This window comes from Xiphophorus couchianus, chromosome 15 (assembly GCF_001444195.1).
Source record: "Xiphophorus couchianus chromosome 15, X_couchianus-1.0, whole genome shotgun sequence".
NCBI classification, from domain to species: domain Eukaryota; kingdom Metazoa; phylum Chordata; class Actinopteri; order Cyprinodontiformes; family Poeciliidae; genus Xiphophorus; species Xiphophorus couchianus.
Genome location: NC_040242.1, coordinates 22375782 through 22396027, shown reverse-complemented (window position 1 = coordinate 22396027; position 20246 = coordinate 22375782). Strand labels below are relative to the sequence as shown.

The following is a 20246-nucleotide window of genomic DNA, read 5'->3' as shown; positions in this document are numbered from 1 at the left end:
GATGGTTGTGGTGGTGGGGAGGGGTGGGGGAACAGCGACGTGGTATTTGTTTGATCATGCAATAGTGATACAGCAAAGGATTATGGGGAGTTAAACCGAAGTAGAGAGGAAGTCATGTGACTGTGTTTTTTTCGAGGTATCAAAATGCATATAATAATATAATACCAGTTATCGGATATAATAGCAATAGTAATATCGAATATTGACATCTGACCAAATTTTCAAATAGTTGCATCCGTGCAGGCTGAGTCAGCTGCCTCTCCTGGTTCCCATGCCTTGCTCTTCTCTGCTCAGGGTGCTTAAGTTTTCTCTGGGAGTTCCTCCACCAGTTTGTGTTGGCACATGATAAAATCGCAGTAAAGAAAAGCCAAACATCCAACTTTAAAAATGTTGACCTTCAAACGTTTAAGGGGTATCAACGCTACTGCGAGGCGTTTGAAAAGAGAGAAGGCCCAATGGAGAATCATAAGAAGGAGAGAAGCAGAGCAGGAGGCGGTGGAATTTATTTTGAAAGCTGTGAGGCAATCAGGGCGAGCTGAGAGGAGCGAGGTGGAGCGTTCCCCACCGCAGTGGTTGCAACAACAGTCTGGTGAGACATGGTTCGAGAGGCGAGGAGAATATACTGCAGGAATATACTGTGGAGAAGGTCAGTCAGTTGATTTCTCAAGAGCAGGAGGAGCAGAGCTGGAAGTCTGCAAGTGGAGGCCAATAAACAAACCAGAGCAAAGCCACAGGGAGCAATCAGGAGGGGAAGCAAGAAAGAAAATCCATGTGTGTCTGTTGGATGTAAGGCAGACAGACATTACATGGACACTAACATGTGCTCTGTGTGTTTAAAATGAGAAATTATTCACCAGGCATGACGAGTCCTCTAGAATAGCTGGGATTGAACCAACTAGCCAATCAGAATGTTAAAAAGCTGCTAAATATGCAAATATGTATTTATTATTATTATTATTATTCCCTTTATGTCAAAAGAACGGCCTTCCTTTTCCCTCCCGCTCCACACTTTCCCCAAAACACAAACAAATCATTAACGTTTATTATCGGTGATGAAAATCAACATGACATGTCATAAATCACAATAGTGTTAAAACTCAAAAAAAAACAACAACAACAAAGCATCATCTGGTGGTAGCTATGAACAAATCAATCACACTGCAAAAAAATGCGAAGTCACATAAGCCCCGCCCACTAATATGATGACTGATCCATCTGAGATGGGATCAGCCAACCAGTGTGACGGAGCACAAAGACCGCGGCAGCCGCAGTCGCTCAGTCTGTGGTGAGAAGAACCAGAAGAAGATGAGCTGAGAAATCAACTGAAACTGATAGTAACAGTTTCCATGGGAATGAGGCACAACCAGGCTGCTCTTATTTTAAAGATCTGCCGGTGTTACGACCATTCGCGTTCCCCATCAGATTCTGTTGCTCCTCAGGTGGCAAGGTAGCGCGCACGTGCTTGTTCAGCGCTCATAACAAGCACGCGCTTGTTCAGTTCTCTTGTCTATAGAGAACTACACACAAGCTGAGTGAAGCTGACACAGCTCTACACGCACCGCGAAAGCTCAAACAAGGTGTTTCAGCGAAGTTGTTCCACTTTTTTTTTTCTTCGCTTTTTTGCAACTGTGCTCTCATCATACACACGGACATAGTGTGTGAATCGATGTCCGGTAACACCCAATAGGTAAAGCTCAGAGTTGGAAGCCACGCCCCTTTGATTCAAAAACCTGTTTGAAACACACAAAAACACTTGGCAAATTCTCTCGGGGATAAAATCACTGACATTTGGAAGTACACTCTATATCTTAATGGAACCAAAGTTTAAATGTTTGACCATAATGTCAGTTACAGTTGGAGGAAAAAATGTAAAAACTCAGCCTGACATCACCATCCTAGTCATAAAGGACGGCATGGCAGCATCGTGTTGGGGGCAGTCACCCTGAGGAGAGAACATTAGGAGTGGGAATCTTTTACTGCCTCACAATTTGATTCTGATTCTTTGGGTCAAGATTCGATCATATATCAATTTTTGATAAAAAACCATTTCTGCTGTAATTTATTTGTACACAAAGGATCCTCGTGATCCAGTCCTCTTTGGAAAGGAGAATGACAAATGGAGACATAAAAGTGTCTTTCTCACATGTATGAAATTGTAAATATTATGCATGCTTAGAAGGAACCCGTCCCTCCATGCATTCTCAAAACGGCCACAGAGAGACTGCCACACAGTCTTTCGTTATTTCATAAAGAATCATAAAAAAAGTACATAATTTCTCCCCATGTTGGGTAAACGTTGTCTTCTGAAAATACAAGAACCAGATAATAGAAACATGGGCAATGTTGCTATAGTGGGTGAATTTCTTTTTTCTTTTTCAGTGTCCAAGAGGTTCCTTCGTCAGTCAACAAAACGCCTGTCTGCCATGCAACTGCAAGGGCCACGCCGACTACTGTGAAGACATCACTGGCATCTGTATTGTGAGTATCGCTTTTAGACTGTCCTGGGTAATCACCTTGGTGCCAGTTGTAATATATGACCCCTGCCTGCCACCTCCAGAACTGTAAGGATCACAGCACAGGGGATTTTTGTGAAATGTGTGAAGACGGCTACATCCTGAGCTCCAGACAGGACGGGCTCCATGCCTGCGTCCCTTGCTCCTGCCCCCTCGCTGCCCCATCCAATAAGTAAGCTGCTTTGCTCTTCCTGAGGTGGTCTCAACATTGCAAAAACACTAAATCTTATCAAGTATTTTTTTTTTGGTCTAATTTCCAGTTCAAATATCTTAGGACATTTTAAATAAGACAAAACTAACTTACAAGTAACTTTTTAGCCAGATATAAAAGCTAAAATTCTTCCAGAAATAAAATTCTTAAAAATTGATAAGTACTAGGTCCACTGGCAGATTATTTAATTTTATAACAAGACATTTGGCCCATGTTATAACTGAACTAGGGGTTAATTAATTGGTAACGATTTCCTTAATTTTGGGAAATCGGTGATTGGTCGATTTTTACATGTGAAGCCGATCTTATCCAGTGATCTTATCTAACTTGGCAAAGGTCTAAGAATCAACCACTGTCTTCTTTTGCTCTCCAGTGAGAAAGGTTCGACTAACAGACCTGCCCATCAATGTCTGCACGTTTATAATTAACAATAATGACCCCAGTGTTGCCAACTCAGGAACTTTCTTGCTATATTAAGCAACATTTCAGAAAAAAAAATGGTATTGGCCAAAATTGGAATGGGCAAGTTAAGCTTTTTAAAAGATCGGCCAGAAAACTGCAATCGCTGCACCCTTAAACTGAACTAGTACTTTCTTATTTATATTAAGGATTTACTGACATAAAATAAGTTCCTATGTCTTGCTGAAAATTTACTTGTAAATTTGTTTTGTCTTTTTCAAGTGAACTAAGAAATTTGCACAAGAAATTAGATTTTAAAAAATGGATAATATTTTGTGCCTCTCTGTCAAGGTTGAGAATTGGCTAGTGATGTCTATTCTTTGGCATACTTTCTTGTGCGTGTGTGTGTGTGTTTGTGTGTGTGTGCGTGTGTGTGTGCGTGTGTGTTTCCGGGCAGCTTCGCTGTGTACTGCAAAAAAGGGATTAGCACTGTGCAGTGCAAGTGCAAAGAGGGCTACGCTGGAAATCACTGTGAGAGGTCAGAGCTGATCAGACTTTCTCTTTGTCCACATTGTTTCTTCACTCTTTGATTAAAGTGATATATTTTTAAAATCAGTAATATGTAGTGTTCAGCATTAACTGCATCACTTTCCTGTCAAAAGCAGTCATTATAACCTTGCATTCTACACTGTCCACACCACGCTACAGATGTGCCCCAGGTTACTATGGCAACCCAATGCTGATTGGTTCATCTTGTAAGAGGTGCGACTGCAACGGCAACACGGACCCTAACCTGATCTTCAACGAGTGCCACAACGTGACGGGCCGCTGCCAGCACTGCTGGGGAAACACGGCCGGCGCCAGCTGCGAGCGCTGTGCCCCCGGTTTCTATGGTGATGCCATCAGTGCCAAGAACTGCAGAGGTAGGGAGAATGGTTTGGGAAGGGGGGGTGGATATCACACGAAAATACAGTGCCTATTAAAAACATTCACTGGCTTAGATGTTGCTTTTTTGTTGATAATCCACCATTATCAACAAAATATGACCTTTTAGACCAAAAACATTTACAAAAGAAATTCAATAGTGAAAACTGATTTCTATGATATAATGACAGTTAAATAAAAACATTTAGCACATAATAAGTGATAGCTTAAAGATTCACCTCCTTTGAAGTAACTAAGCTAATTCTGCAAAGGTCCAGAGGTCACATTGAGGTCACATTGAGTGGAATGGAAATCACCTGAATATTTATGCAGTCACTTATTTTATGTTTCATATTTTTTATTTAAACAGTCAGTATTATGCAGTATTAAAATGAGCTTTACATTATCTTAAGATATTTTGTCATCATCTAAATCATACCTGGGGTTTTGCCTTGATTCTTTCATGCATGTTTGAGAAATCCTTTAATCTCCATGGCAACCAATCAGCTGTGCAAAACGCCTGGTTGGACTTAGCTCCGCCTTCGAGGACAAAGCTCCTCCTCGGAGCTGCAGTTTCTAAGCTTCCAAGGTTCTGCCTCACAGAACAACCCTCCACCGGCTCCTTCAGACTAGCCGGCAGCAATTAGCAAACACCTGGTTAAAATGCACATCTTCTGAGTTCATAATATGAGCTACCTCTTAGTGCAACACTGGTAAAAACGTTGTTAAAGGTTTAATAGAGGAGACATGTTGTGATGACTTCCCAAAAGCGGATTTTCAGAAAGAGCAGGAGCTTCTTAAAGACATCATTTTCCCAATTTTAAGGCATTAAATTACAAAGTCAAATTTCTTTTAAGTCATGTTTAATATTTACATCATTTTCATAACAACTGAAGGTAACAAAGTTACTTGATTATGCTATAAAATTTTACCAAGTGTCTGGAAAATACACAATGCCGCCCCTTTAATTGTCTTTATTTTGTCGCAGTCAATTTCATTTTCACATTAAAGGTTTTTATTGTATTTTTTTATTGGTTAAAAATGCCTGATTTTGTTGATCACGATTGATTTGTAGAAGCAATAAAAGGGTATAATAATCTATAAATCCGTTTTATAGTTGCATCTTTAATCTTTGAAGAAGTCATGGGGTAACGTCAGTGAGTCAGCTGTCTGCAGGATGGGGACAGGAGGGAAGCTTGTGGACACAGCTGTCATTAGCTGTGGTCTGTTTCAGTGACAGCAGTTGGGCGTTTCTGTAGTGGCAGCGTCGTGATGTGATTGTTCTGTCCCAGGAGCACCACATGCAGAGGCTGCAGTCCTCAGCGTGGCTGTCGCTGGTGCGATTCCTGGTCCACTTCTCTTCCTGTCCAGCTACCAATAAATAAAGACCTCTGGTGCCACAATAACCTTTAAGTCCTGACTACTTCAGATTAACAGGTGTGTACGACTGCGTGTCCCACAGAGGGAAAGCTGCTCTGTGGAAAAACAAGTCGAGGCCACCGCTCTGGTTAACAGATTACTGTACGGCTAATTCTAGAACAAACCCCTTCCACCTTGCACGGTGTGTGTTGCGACGTCGTAGGTTCTCATCGGTGTGTGTGTGTGTGTTTGTCCTTGTCTGTCCCAGTGTGCAAGTGTGACAAATGCGGCACCTCGTCATGTGATGACCGGACAGGAGTGTGTCACTGCAAGCCCGGAGTCAAAGGTCGTCTCTGTGACCAGTGTGAGGTGAGACCGACCGCAGCTCTTCTGCTCACTAATGCTGTAAATCGGTGGTTAGAGAAAACAAATTGTTGTATTTCATGAAAATGTTGAAGGACAGAATGAAAGTTTTCTAACACATTAATCACTAAATCAATGTTTCTCCAAGGCCTTCATTAAATATCTTGACAAAACATACAACATATTCATGCTGGAATAAAATATTAATTTCTAAACTATCTGAACTTAATTTTGACCTCAGTAATATTGTAATAATGACATATGTAAAAATAAAATTGAGCAACAAATCTTAAATACTTGAACTCTGATTTATTAATCTGAATCTCAACCTGAGGTTCAGAATATGCTTTCTGATCCTCATCCGAGTTTACCATAGTATCAATGGAAAATCATCAACAAAGTCAATATGCGTATGAATTATTTTCCACAGAATGATCAACGACTAAACAAAAAGACCTGCTGATTGCATCATACACAACCTTGTCAAAAATGTCACACTCAGGAACTACCCCCCATTTTCTTTTTACAGTATGTAACAATAATTTATAATTACAAATATGGATTACGTAGATATTTGATACAATTCATTTTACATCGACTGCTACCAAAATAATGAATAACTCAGCTCCACACCTCCATCCCAACTGGACTATCATATAATACTCCAGTGAAAGTAACAGTAGCTCTGGCAAATTAATAAAAACATGGAGGCAAAAGAATTGTACATGGCAACTAAAACTGCACTGTGGTTACATTTCCTGTCAAATGATGAGCTGTAGCATTTATTCAGTCACTGCACGAACAGAAAGGGAAAATGATCCCACAGTTCCCAGATTCAATATAACTTGACTTGTTTGTTTTTGGGGGCTTTCTTAATCCAGGAGGGTTACTTTGGCTTCTCCAGCTGTCAGGGCTGCAGGAGGTGTGAATGTGGGCCAGCTTCCCTCCGCACAACGTGCCATCCGCTCACCCACAGCTGTCCCTGCCGCCCGGGGGCCGGAGGCCGCTACTGCGAGCGCTGCCTCTCAGGATACTGGGATTACAGTCCGTCCGGCTGCCGGAGTAAGTCAGGAGACCAAATGTTCCTTCTCTGTCTGAAAATTAGAAGACAGAGAATTAGAAGAGCTTGTTGAAGAATGCCGTGTGCATTCCTGTCGGAACAGGATGAACTCAGCCTTCCATTCCCAGAACTGAAGCAGCACTGGTGTTAGAGAGCCGGATGACATCACCATGCAGCTTAAACGTGTATACATTGTGCAGCTGCTGAAACCATTAATCCCTCAGCAGGGAAACCACAAGGCAGATGTTCAGGCCTCCCGCCAAACCACCCTCTGCAGCTCCTGATATTTATATGGACAGCATAAGTGTATGCCATATCGTCTTGTTTGTGGTAATACAGGTGGATTTTTTTGACACTGGTATAAAAATTAATAATGCAAAATCAAAAGATGACACCAGTTAAGTGAACCTGTGCAGCGTGCGGCTCTATGTGGTCCACACTCCTTACACTCCAACTATAGCAATGCTTCCTATAGTTGTTTGCCATCCACCAAGCTGGACAGCTGGTCCACGGTCTGGACTAACTACCACAGAATTCGCTGATATCTGTGATAAGGAACTGATGTCTAATAGTTTCTGTAGCTGCTGGTGCAGTTGCAGGAACATGAAAGCTAAAAACCAGAACACCGACAGACCATCATTGCTTCAGTGGAGAAGTCCGTCACACATGGAAAAAATGAACAAAAATCCTGATCATTACAAAGTGCACAAGTTTTACTTTTTGTGGGGGTTTTATGCGACATATTTTGATGGGTTTCTAAAAGTAAGTTTTCCTTTTATATCAAAACAAGATTTTTAGTCTTGCACACAATGTTTGAGTTCTTAAAAAAACACTTCACATCTTCTAAAACTGATGTTCTGAAACACAGCGTTGTCATTTGTGCATTTAAGTATTTTTATTTAAACTTGGTGGAGGATTTCAGAATGTTTTCGATGGCCAAAATTAGTTTACGTATATTTATTTACCTATTTTATATTTTCTTTGATACACATAAACATATTCTGTGATTTTGTATACCTTTATATGAATAAATTTTTTATTCTGGTGACTGTAATAGAAAATCTGTTTTTAAGTTTAAAATTACATATTTGGCCAAATTCAATTTGAAAAAAGCGTCAAATGTGGAGTATTGTCTGTGATATCATTATCAAAGTATTTGAAAAAATGTACTGCGATATTCTGTTTTGCCGATATCACCCACCTTCAGTACAGCATACACAATGAGAGCTCTGAAGTGTTTCATCAGATCCTGACTGGACGTGTGTTTGTCTGCAGAGTGTGACTGCGAGAGCGGCCACTGCAACATGCACACAGGAGAATGCCTGGCAGAGGCCACTGTCAACCTCTGCTACAACGGTGAGTGGAGCTGAGCCTCAGCTCACCACCCAGCAGACAGGAGGAGAAGCGCTTCAACGTCTCTGTGGATATTTCTCTGCTTCCAGACTGTGATGACTGCATCTGGCAGCTGATCAGAGACCTGACGTTGTCCAATAAGACGCTGGACCAGCTGAAGGTCGGAGTGCTGAACATCTCCACGGGGGCCGCCGCCAACGACAGGCTCAAGTACTACAACTACACCGCTCACCACCTGCAGGTGAACCAGCAATATGTGGTCCTGTTTTTATTTTTATCTCGTAGCAACAACAGTGAGATTTTATTTTAACATCACTTTGTAGCTGTTTTCACAAAATGCCTTAAAGCTGCAGCATTTAATTTTTCTTTTTTTACAAATTTATGTAAAATCACCCTGTTATCGCTGTGTGATGATAGTGTTGGATGAAACAGATATTCTGTGAAAAAATCAAGCTCCTCTGCCTTGTCTCGGGCTAACTAGAAACTACCAATCACAGCCAGGAGGCAGGACTTAGCGCTGTCAATATAAATACTGATCTAAATATCAATACTAACTGTAATAAGGTGAGTATTGATATTGGGATCAAGATTGGCACATTGAGATCAAGACTTCTGTTTGTATTTCCGGCCCATATTCTCAGCAAATTACTCAAATTTGTTGACATGCAGGATCAAAATGCCAAAGATAAAAAAATGTATTCTTAATTTAAGAGCAGTATTTAATACTTTTGTAATGTTTGCAGTTTTAGTCTGGCTGAATATGATAATGCTTTTATCTTAAATATTGAAGGGAAAATGGTATTCATATTTACATCACATCCAGATGAAAGTTAAAGACTTAATTAATCAACAATTGAATAGAATTGAAGGTTATTGAATTTTTGCTGTGTGGCTCTTATTGGGTGTTTTTATGGCTCCATTTTTGCTGAGTATATATTCAGACAACAGTTTATTTTAAAAGATTATAGCAATCTGTGAACTTTTACTCATAAATAATGTAAATTATTGCAAAGACTATTTGCTAAAGAAAGATAGTTTTTATTCCCACTTTTGGGGACGGCAGTCAAACAAATGATGTCTTAACATCGTTTTCACAGTACAATGACATTTCCCTATTTTTAACTTTCTGGAACGTTTTGGAGTAAAGAAGCTTCACTGCTTTCCTTTCAGAGGCAGTTTGAAGTCTGGAGGAATAAGTTGTCTGTAATGAAAGGAAAGACTGGTGAGCTGGAAGATTCTGCAGACGCTGTGGTGGTGGACATCAACGCGCTCGGAGAGTCGGTCAGTAAAGTCTTCGTCTTCTGTTGGATTAAAGAAAAGAGACAGCTGGTTATTATGAGTCGTATTGTTCTTTTCTCCTTCAAAAATGAATTAATCCTATTCCTGCTCAAATCTCTTACCATGTGTGTTCTTATTCAGTTAAATGAACTATATTTCAATAAAGTCGTTTGGCCTTTGTGTCGATGGAATTTAATTGTTAGAGGCAAGTTTCATTTGTTAATAAAAGTTGTTTGGTTTAATTTTCAATTGTATTCTATAACCTGTAAGGTGCTTTGGAAAATGTAAACTTTTTAGGAAGACTCAAAGAATAAACCACTTACTGAAGGTCAAAAACAAAAAGCAACATGACGGCATCTGTGGCTCAGTGCAGAAGAAGAGCTGTTTGATAATTAGTAGATGGAGCTGTCCAAATATTGTAAATATTTTCTTTTAAAAACAACTCAAATCCAGTTTTGTTAGCCCTGATGAGACATGAATTGACCTAATGGGCTCCTGTAGAATCTGCTGTGTGTTTGTGTTTGTGTTCAGGAGAGCCAGGTGAACAGACGGGGGGCTCAGTTGGAAACTGAGACGGCAGACATGTTGGCCATGGCTGAGCAGCTCGACACCAACCTCACAGATCTCAACAAACGCATCGAAGGTACCAACACGGGCTGTTCAGTCTCCAGATATATTCTGGCAGTTTTGGTGGATGAGAAAAACATGTTTAACTAGTAGAGCTTTCATAAAAACTGAACTTGCAGGTGATAAACAATGATTTGAAATGAAAAAGGATATGTTGAAGATATCACCACCAATGAATGTGTAAACGCAGACTAAACAACAGTTTGCCAACCAACTGAGTAGAAATAAATCCTGTTCTTTTTTGTGGTGGAATTTGATGCTGCTCTAGCCCAGTGCTTCCCAAAGATTTTCTGCCCCCCCTAAAGATTACAATAAAATCCCTCCCAAAAAAAGAAAATGAAAATCAACTGGACACATCGTTCAACCAGACATAAACCTATACACATATTTTGTTTTCAAACTCCACTGAAGTTTATTTCACACTTCAGGTTGCAACAAAACAAACTACAAACCATCTTTACAGTGAAACACTTTTGATTTTTTTTTCCTAGTCATCAATTTATGTACTTAACAGCTATTTGTGTATGAAATGATCAATAACAGAGGAACAGCACTGATTAGGCGCCCCTCCCCTCCTGCCAGCCGCTCTCCTGTCCCATACAGGCAGCTTGGGCAGCGTCCCTTCGAGAACGTGCTGAGGCGCGTTTTTTTTTTGTTGTTTTTTTTTTTATTTGAATTGTAGTAATGCCTCTACAACAGGGAGCTAAAGATGGGGCGGCAGAAAAAAAACTCCGGGGCACAAAACACAAAACGGAAGAGGGGGAGGGATAAAGATGTTGGAGAGACGAAGAAAAGTTTTTCAAAGTGGTTGAAAGACAGAAGGTAAGAAATGTTAGTGTATCAACAAGAGAGTTGTAAATATTCAGGTTATCTTAAGCTAGCCTACAATGACAGGTGGTTGTTGTTGTTGTCTCCGTCCCGTATTGAACCAATACGGGACGCGGTTTATTCCGTATTGCTATAAATGTCTGATAGACACACCTATCACACACATCTCAACAACTGTCACGGTTGCTTAGAGACGGTTGCTACGCAGCCGCAGTGAGCAGCTATCAACCCGCGTCTTTTTAAAATGTCCACCTGATACTACACCGTACAGACAAATATTGAAATTGAAGTGTTTTATAACGTCCTTTGCAGGTGCTTGAGTGTCTGTTAACTTGATTAGACAAAGGCCCATAGAGTTCTCATTGGAGCCCATGTGTGTGTTGGTGTGTGTGTGTGTGTCCACAGATATGATCCACGACTGGGAACTGTACAACGTCCAGCAGGAGATGGATCCAGAGACCGTCAGGCGTAACACAGAGCTCGCACAGGAAATGGTGTCATGGATGAGACAGCTCGACTTGTCACCACGGGAACCCATCGCCACGGACGAAACAACTGAAGCTCACGACTGTGAGGAAAACTATTTATTCATTGCAAAGCAGGATTCTGCACATATACAGTGATGACTTCCTGAAGCCGAGCTGTGATTGGTTCTGCTCTGCATTGGTTCATTTATTAAACCAGATCCTGTTCTGTCCTGGGTAACTTCCCAGTCAAACAGAGGGCAGACAAACTCATACTGAGACTTTAAACCCTGCAACTTTTAGATGTGCCTCTGCTGCACCACACCTGAAACGAATAATTAGGTCATTAGAAAGGCTCTGATCTGATCTACACAAGGAGGAGGAAATTAAGCCATTTCATTCCAGTGTTTTGTACCTGTGGCACATCTAAAAACTACAGGACAGTGGCCCTTGAGGACTTGGAGTTTGACACCCCTGGCCTAAATCATATTTTCCCCTCAGGAAAGCCGTCGCTCAGGTGAATGTTGCATGGTCTAAGCCACGCCCCTTTGGCTCCCTGGTCTCAACAGCTTGCTCTGAAAGCACACAGTGCCTGTGAAATTCAAAGCTATGAGATCATTAGCACCTCCAGTCGTAACGAATCAACATTTGATTCTTGTTTCCAGTGTTGACGCGCATCCGTCAGTTAGAGAAGAAGCTGATGATCTCACAGGGCCGAGTCCCGTCCGTCCAGGAGATCCTGTCCCGTTTCTCCTCCAGACTCTCTGAGGCCCGGGACTTTCTGCTGAGCGCAGCCGGCACAGTGCAGGAAGCAGAGGACAAGAACAGAGCCAGCCTCCTCAAATTCCAGAGGAAAGAGGTGATTTCCCCAGCATTGTGCTCTTGGAACCACACTTTGTCGCTACTTTTTGATCAGAATGCACTGGTGGAATCAATTCCCCACGACTCCACCGTTAGAAAAGGTTCCAACGTGAGGTCGCTCCAGGTGGCGTCTGCTGATTCTTATCTCGATTTTGGACTCAGTCACGCATGTTTGGTCGGTCTGGTCCTCATGTTTTTTAGCGGTGAGAACAGAAACGCAAAACCATCTGTGGGAGTTTGGGAGCATTACATTAAAAGGGGGAGAGGCAGCGCTTGCTCTCATGATATCATCTCCACATGAGAAGAACTTTAGATTCCCACAGTACAGTAACTTATTTTGACAGACATATTTCTTCTTTGTGGGGGGAAATTTCTAATTAAAACAGTACCAGTTAATGGTTTGGAGTCCTCCAAGTCACAAATAGGGATATCTTAATTTTTTTTCTTATTATTTTTGTTTAAAATAAAAGACTAAATCAAGATAAAGGAAAACAGACTCATTAGGATTCCTGGACTACTGCAACAACCAAACATCAGGAGAGTAAAATCTCTCCCCGTTCACTAACATCTACAGCTAGTTCTTATTTCTGGCTTTAAAACGTTCCAGTTAACCACATTTCAAATTAAAAGTCTGCATGGACGCTTCACAGGGCGCATGCCTCTGAACATCTGCAGCTCAGGAGACTGAGGGAGAATTACACTTCAGGAACCACATCCAAGGCAGAAACCAAAGGAGATCATTTCTTTTGATAGTAAAAGGAAAACTGGAATACCTGTTGAATTTTACTCTTCTGTTAAATAAGTCTAGAAATGAGAACTTTGTTTCTGCCCGTTTTGTGTCTTTCTAAGCGGATTCCACTGGGAAGTCTGGAATGTGGGGTGGGATTTTACATTTTTTTCTTTTCTTTTTTTTTTTTTTAGTTGAAAAACATCAGACTGAATCTGCAATAAACCCCACAGATCGCTCTGAGGCTTCCGGCATAACCCCAACTTCTTCTTTCTGCCTCCCACAGTGGATTATATGTTTCCATCTAGGCCTGTTGCGATAAACGATAAATCATACAATAAATTAAAACTACCGACGTCATTTTAATTATCGGCATTATCGTCTCTTCCGGCCTTTTTGTCTTTCAGTTAATGACACTGAATGAAAAAAGGCTCAATTCCGGTGCTCTCCACTGACCATCCTTTCTCATTTCCTCAGTGTAAAGCACAGCGCGCATGTCACGATCTTAGAGCTGTCAGCCGATTGTCGGCCCATTTTCAAAACCTGACAGATCACACATTAGCCGACAGAAATCCTAGTTATAACGGTTCGATCGGGTTCGTTCCTGCCGTGTGGTGTCCAGCAATGGGCACAAAATAATGGCTACAAGTTCAGTGAACTAATTTTAAAACCAGGCATTAATCAATGCTTTACTACAATCTACCTGCAATGCATGTGGCTAGTGTCAGTCCTGACTGAATGAAAATCATTATAACCTATTTACGTCACGTTAACGAAGAACAGCTGAAAAGTTACCGGGTTTATCAACTGCGGTAGCAATTTCGCTCCAACTCCTCCTCTTGTCATTTCTATATTCTTTGCATGTTGAATAAACATTAATGTTGTTTCCACATATCATCTCCAATGTCCGCTGGACTTCGGGTTGCGCCGTGTCAGCTGTTTGGGATTCCCCGACGTAATTTCCCCTCAGAAAGCGCGGAGGGAATCCTCGCTTTCTGATTGGCTACCTGTCACATTCAACAGGCTGAGTTAAAGCTCCCAGTCGGGAAAAACCCCTGATTTGGATCGGAGCGGCAACGATGATCTACCGCAGGGTGCTCAAACCTTTTGAGACCAAGATCTACTTTTTCTCTCACCAGCCGGCTGAGATCTACCTCTCATGACAGGAAGACATAAAAATTGTAAATTAAACTTTATTGACTTATTTTATATGCGAATATTCATCAGTTATAGCAGAAATAATAAAGTGATAGAAAACCTAATGCAGTACATTTCTTCCTCAGTGAGATTCTCATATCGTCTTACACTCTCTCTGTCTTTGTCGTTAAGCACGCCCGTTGCTGTGGCAACCGCCTGCCCCGCAAGCGGAGCAACGATTAGGTTAAAAATATAACATTCAGTCCGTTACGATGTCAAGTTTCCAGGCTTGATATTTATTTCTCGATTATTGGTTGATTAGCTAATCAAACTCCTGCTCGGTCTTTGTCGCCTTTTTTTTTGTTAATGGAACTGAAACGCACTGAATTGCGCAACACCTTGTTGAAACAATAATTACTGAGAATATAAATTTTAACAGGTTTTGTTGATTTAAATATATATATATATATTATTCTTTAATGAAGCTACAAACGTTTAGGATCTTAGTGAATATTTTGAGAAGCGCGTCAGAAGAGGAAGTTCTGGTCTCATCGTCCTGGCGGCGTTCAGTTTGTCACCTGCTGCCGAGATCAACTCAAAACCTTCCCGTGATCGATGTATTGAACATCCTGATCTTCCGTAACACACCAAACACTACAGGATGATCGGTTACAAAATCGTAAGCGACAATCTTAGAAGGCCGGGGTTCTAAGATTGTCGTAAGGGGAAAAATAGGAGCAAAAAATCATGTAGTGTGAATTATTGCATCAGGTAGTCGATGTGCCCATTTTCTCTATTTAAATCTAATTATTACTGAAGGGCAACATAATAAACAGACTTCATAATCTGCACTCTTTTGGTTGAATGCAGTATTTATTTCCACTTTTACTTTATGTTGTTTAGTCTTTATTCAAGTAAATTTTTGTTAATGGAGACTAAGAATCCATTTTATTTTTGTTTTTGGTTGTTTTGTTTATTTTGTTTATCAGCTCCAGTGTTAAATATTCTTTTGAAAATAAAGTGTATCTATCTTTGGCAGGAAATCCCATGCATTATTACGTCATTTCCATTAAATCAGTGTAAAAAGGTCTTCAAATAATATTATCGTTTATCGCAATAATTTTTGAGACAATTAATCATTCAGCAAAATTTGTTATCGTGACAGGCCTATATAGCATGCATAGAAAAACCTTACATTATAGCAGAAAGTACCATGTACACCGTAAGAAAGGCTTACAGTATTCAATTATATCGCATGAATTCCAAGGACATGTTGTATTTGACGATATGACATAAAATGAAACATCTCTGTGTGACATTAAATCAGACTATAAACAAGTGCGACGTATGTAAACGTCACTTCACAAGGGAAGGAAACGAGTTTTTTAGATCTCTATTGAATGTAAGCTGGACAATATAGCTGAAAAACTCATAGCAGTATAAGTATTTCACATCAGTCTGTCAGTAATTGTTCATATTGATAATTATTTATTAGTCTTTTATTTTAATTATCCAAAATACTACCTAACTGGTGGCGTGACATGTCCTGTTTTATCCAGTTTTCACTCCACGTTTGTTTTTTTAATTTTTTGCCAGTTAGGAGGCACAGTGGCCAAACCTGAAACTGTTGCTGCTTTTGCAAAAGGTTGTTGCTAGGTAATCAAAGAATGACTAAGTTGCTAGGTAACCAAAGAGAGAGTGAGGAAGAACTGCTAAAGTCATGCCTCTGCCTACATCTCCCAGAATGCTGTGCGGTTCTGGATCTGAGTTCAGATTCAAAACTGCTTGGGGTTTTTTTGTGACTCACACTTTTTCCATATCTAAATGTGACTGTGTGGTGAAGCTAAAAATTAAACAAAAAATTAGTGTAACAGACTTTTAGACAGTTACATTTTGTCAGAAATATTTACAAAAAGAAAAGAAATGGAGCGTATGGGATCATTTCACCTCCTCTGGGTGTCAGACAGAATCTGAGCCTGAGAACCGGCAAGAGGAGAGTTCATATCTACTAGGTAAGGTTTATTTGACTATTTTTATAATTTAGTGTACCGTAATTTGTAAGAAATAGGCTATGTAGGAATATATGTTTGTGTGTGTGGCTGTGTCGCATTGTGTGTGTTTGGCTTTGTTTGGTCAGACACACTAGGTTTGCATGCTTATGTGGGTCATAAGCATTGTGTTGGTTTTGTGTTTGTATGGGTGAGGTGTGGAAATAAGTAATATGTTATAAGGAAATTATTACTTATCATCCAGATAAGTAATAATTTGCTTATGCCCCATCTTAGTAATAAACAAATTATTAATAAGTAATAATTTGCTCGTCTTAAGCAAAATATTCTCAGGTAAGAGAAGATCCTACATCATGGTCCTGCTGCTGGCCTCTGGTCTGTTGTCTCCTCTCCGACTCTTTGCTCCTTCTATTGTGACAAAAAATATTTCTTTGAAATATATCAAAAGCAACAGTGAGAACAACTTTTGCAAAGAAAATAAAGAGAACTGGGTTTTTTCCTGGCAACAACTATCTATAAAGGAATATTACATGGGTTAACAGCAACATTAATATTCATGTTAACAGGCATTTCATGATATATTGGTATGAATAACTAGTCATCATGTAGCCAACATTTTGTGGACACAACAACATTAGTCAACTTACATGATTATTTGGAAAAAACTGCAACATCTTTTCTGTACTCTGTCCATCTGTGCTGAGCTTCAAGACTCTCCTTAGTGACTCACTGGTGTAACATCAGCATTAGCTTTGTATGCTATTGGTTAGTTCAAAGTATCTTCATAATCTGTCTTGTGGGGAGCCAGAAATCTGAATGGGCAGGGCCAGCAAGGGCCACCAAGGGCCAGCAAGGGCCACTCCTTTTCCAGTTCAGGCATTCGCCTTGTTAGGCCTACAACAAAGGTTACTTGCTCACAGCTGTTGAAGCCAACAGGACCTCGTCACATCTGCAAAACGCAGAGATGCAATGCTAAGGCCACTGAAACGGATCCAATCAAAACCTTGACTGCATCTAGAAACTGGTGACAAAGGGCAACCTGTGGAGAGCAACCTGTGGAGAGCAACCTGTGGAGAGCAACCTGTGGAGAGCAACTCTCACCTGACATTATGTTTCTCTAATCTGAACCGTTTGCAAATTCAATTTTCTAGAAATTAATACTACCTCAATGTACATTAGTCAATCACCCCAATTTACATCATTTTTGAAATCCTGGGGGGAACCGGAGCACCCGGAGAAAACCCTCCACTAACACAGGGAGAACAGACAAACTCCCACATAAAGAGGCGCCTGGTTGAGAACAAAGGTCTCTTTTCTGTGAAGATGTCGTTTTAACCACTGCGTCACCGTGCTGACCTTTTTTTTTTTGTCTAAAATATGAGATGTAATTTGGGGTTTTGCAAATGGTTCAGAAATTAACTAGACATTTTTTCCTAGTTGCTCGATTAAGAAGTTTACTTGCTTTTCTTCTGTTTTTGTGATTTCCTGAGCCTCAAACTGTCTCGTATCCTTTTCCACACTGATTTTTTTTTGCCGACTGCCTCCACTGGTTCCTCTGACAGTTTTTCCACACAGCTGTCTGTCACTTCGATGGGTTCAGGATCACTCACTTCCACAAAATCATTTACCTCCTGAGGAACATCAACGTCCTCTGCCAGGGTTTCCTTTAAGAGACGGTCCTGATTCATTGCTGCAGGGTCAGAAATGTTGGTCGTGTGTTTCTCATTTGGTTCTTGCCACTTTGCCACTTTTTGTCTTGAAGGTCCAAATTCATCTCCGTCTTGAAGTTCCATCCATCCATCCATCCATCTTCTTCCGCTTATCCGAGGTCGGGTCGCGGGGGTAGCAGCTTCAGAAGGGAGGCCCAGACTTCCCTCTCCCCGGCCACTTCTTCCAGCTCTTCCGGGGGAATCCCGAGGCGTTCCCAGGCCAGCCGAGAGACATAGTCCCTCCAGCGTGTCCTGGGTCTTCCCCGGGGCCTCCTCCCGGTGGGACGTGCCCGGAACACCTCACCAGGGAGGCGTCCAGGAGGCATCCTGACCAGATGCCCAAGCCACCTCAACTGGCTCCTCTCGATGTGAAGGAGCAGCAGCTCTACTCTGAGTCCCTCCCGGATGACTGAGCTTCTCACCCTATCTCTAAGGGAGAGCCCAGCCACCCTACGGAGAAAACCCATTTCGGCCGCTTGTATCCGCGATCTCATTCTTTCGGTCATGACCCAAAGCTCATGACCATAGATGAGGGTGGGAACGTAGATCGACCGGTAAATCGAGAGCTTCGCTTTTTGGCTCAGCTCTCTCTTCACCACGACGGACCGGTACAGCGCCCGCTTGACAGCAGAGGCTGCGCCAATCCGCCTGTCGATCTCCCGCTCCCTTCTTCCCCCATTCGTGAACAAGATCCCGAGATACTTAAACTCCTCCACTTGGGGCAGGACACCCCCCCTGACCCGGAGAAGGCACTCTACCCTTTTCCGGCTCAAGACCATGGCCTCGGATTTGGAGGCACTGATCCCCATCCCGGCCGCTTCACACTCGGCTGCGAACCGCTCCAGCGAGAGCTGCAGATCACGATCTGATGAAGCCAAAAGGACCACATCGTCTGCGAAAAGCAGAGATGAGATCCTAAGGCCACCAAATCGGATCCCCTCAACACCTTGGCTGCGCCTAGAAATTCTGTCCATAAAAGTGATGAACAGAATCGGTGACAAAGGGCAGCCCTGGCGGAGTCCAACTCTCACTGGAAACGAGCCCGACTTACTGCCGGCAATGCGGACCAGACTCTGACACCGGTCATACAGGGACCTGACAGCCCGTATCAAAGGGCCCGGTACCCCATACTCCCGGAGAACCCCCCACAGGGCTCCCCGAGGGACACAGTCGAACGCCTTCTCCAAGTCCACAAAACACATGTAGACTGGTTGGGCGAACTCCCATGCACCCTCCAGGACCCTGCCGAGGGTGTAGAGCTGGTCCAGTGTTCCACGACCAGGACGAAAACCACACTGCTCTTCCTGAATCCGAGGTTCGACTATCCGACGGACCCTCCTCTCCAGGACCCCTGAATAGACCTTGCCAGGGAGGCTTAAGAGTGTGACCCCTCTATAATTGGAGCACACCCTCCGGTCCCCCTTTTTGAACAGGGGGACCACCACCCCAGTCTGCCAATCCAGGGGAACTGCCCCCGATGTCCATGCGATATTGCAGAGTCGCGTCAACCAACACAACCCTACAACATCCAGAGCCTTAAGGAACTCCGGGCGGATCTCATCCACCCCCGGGGCCTTGCCACCGAGGAGCTTTTTAACCACCTCGGCGACCTCGCCCCCAGAGATTGGAGAGCCCAACCCAGAGTCCCCAGGCTCCGCTTCCTCAGTGGAAGGCATGTTGGTGGGATTGAGGAGGTCTTCGAAGTACTCTGCCCACCGACCCACAACGTCCCGAGTAGAGGTCAGCAGCACACCATCCCCACTATAAACAGTGTTTGTGCTGCACCGCTTCCCCCCCCTGAGACGCCGGATGGTGGACCAGAATCGCCTCGAAGCCGTGCGGAAGTCTTTCTCCATGGCCTCTCCAAACTCCTCCCACGCCCGAGTTTTTGCCTCAGCAACTGCCCGAGCCGCATGCCGCTTCGCCCGCCGGTACCCATCAGCTGCTTCCGGAGTCCCACAGGCCAAAAAGGCCCGATAGGACTCCTTCTTCAGCCTGACAGCATCCCTCACCAAAGGTGTCCACCAACGGGTTCGAGGGTTGCCGCCGCGACAGGCACCGACAACCTTGCGGCCACAGCTCCGATCGGCCGCCTCGACAATGGAGGCACGGAACACGGTCCACTCAGACTCCATGTCCCCCACCTCCCCCGGGACGTGTTCGAAGTTTTGCCGGAGATGGGAGTTAAAGCTCCGTCTCACAGGGGATTCCGCCAGACGTTCCCAGCAGACCCTCACAACACGTTTGGGCCTGCCAGGTCTGACCGGCTTTCGCCCCCACCACCGGAGCCAACTCACCACCAGGTAGTGGTCAGTGGACAGCTCCGCACCTCTCTTCACCCAAGTGTCCAAGACATACGGCCGCAGATCCGATGAAACGATGACAAAGTCGATCATCGAACTGCGGCCTAGGGTGTCCTGGTGC

General features: G+C 42.8%; 1 protein-coding gene across 1 annotated transcript in view; it reads left to right on the top strand.

Moving 5' to 3' along the window:
* The window catches only part of lama4 (laminin, alpha 4), a 53940-nt gene that overhangs the window by 8286 nt on the left and 25408 nt on the right, over positions 1-20246 (top strand). The window contains exons 2-13 of the mRNA XM_028039616.1: positions 2380-2478; positions 2558-2685; positions 3581-3661; positions 3832-4046; positions 5675-5775; positions 6651-6831; positions 8105-8185; positions 8272-8423; positions 9353-9463; positions 9992-10103; positions 11321-11485; positions 12045-12238. Coding sequence (XP_027895417.1) covers positions 2380-2478; positions 2558-2685; positions 3581-3661; positions 3832-4046; positions 5675-5775; positions 6651-6831; positions 8105-8185; positions 8272-8423; positions 9353-9463; positions 9992-10103; positions 11321-11485; positions 12045-12238 — 1620 coding nt within the window. The remainder of the gene's footprint in view (positions 1-2379; positions 2479-2557; positions 2686-3580; positions 3662-3831; positions 4047-5674; positions 5776-6650; positions 6832-8104; positions 8186-8271; positions 8424-9352; positions 9464-9991; positions 10104-11320; positions 11486-12044; positions 12239-20246) is intronic.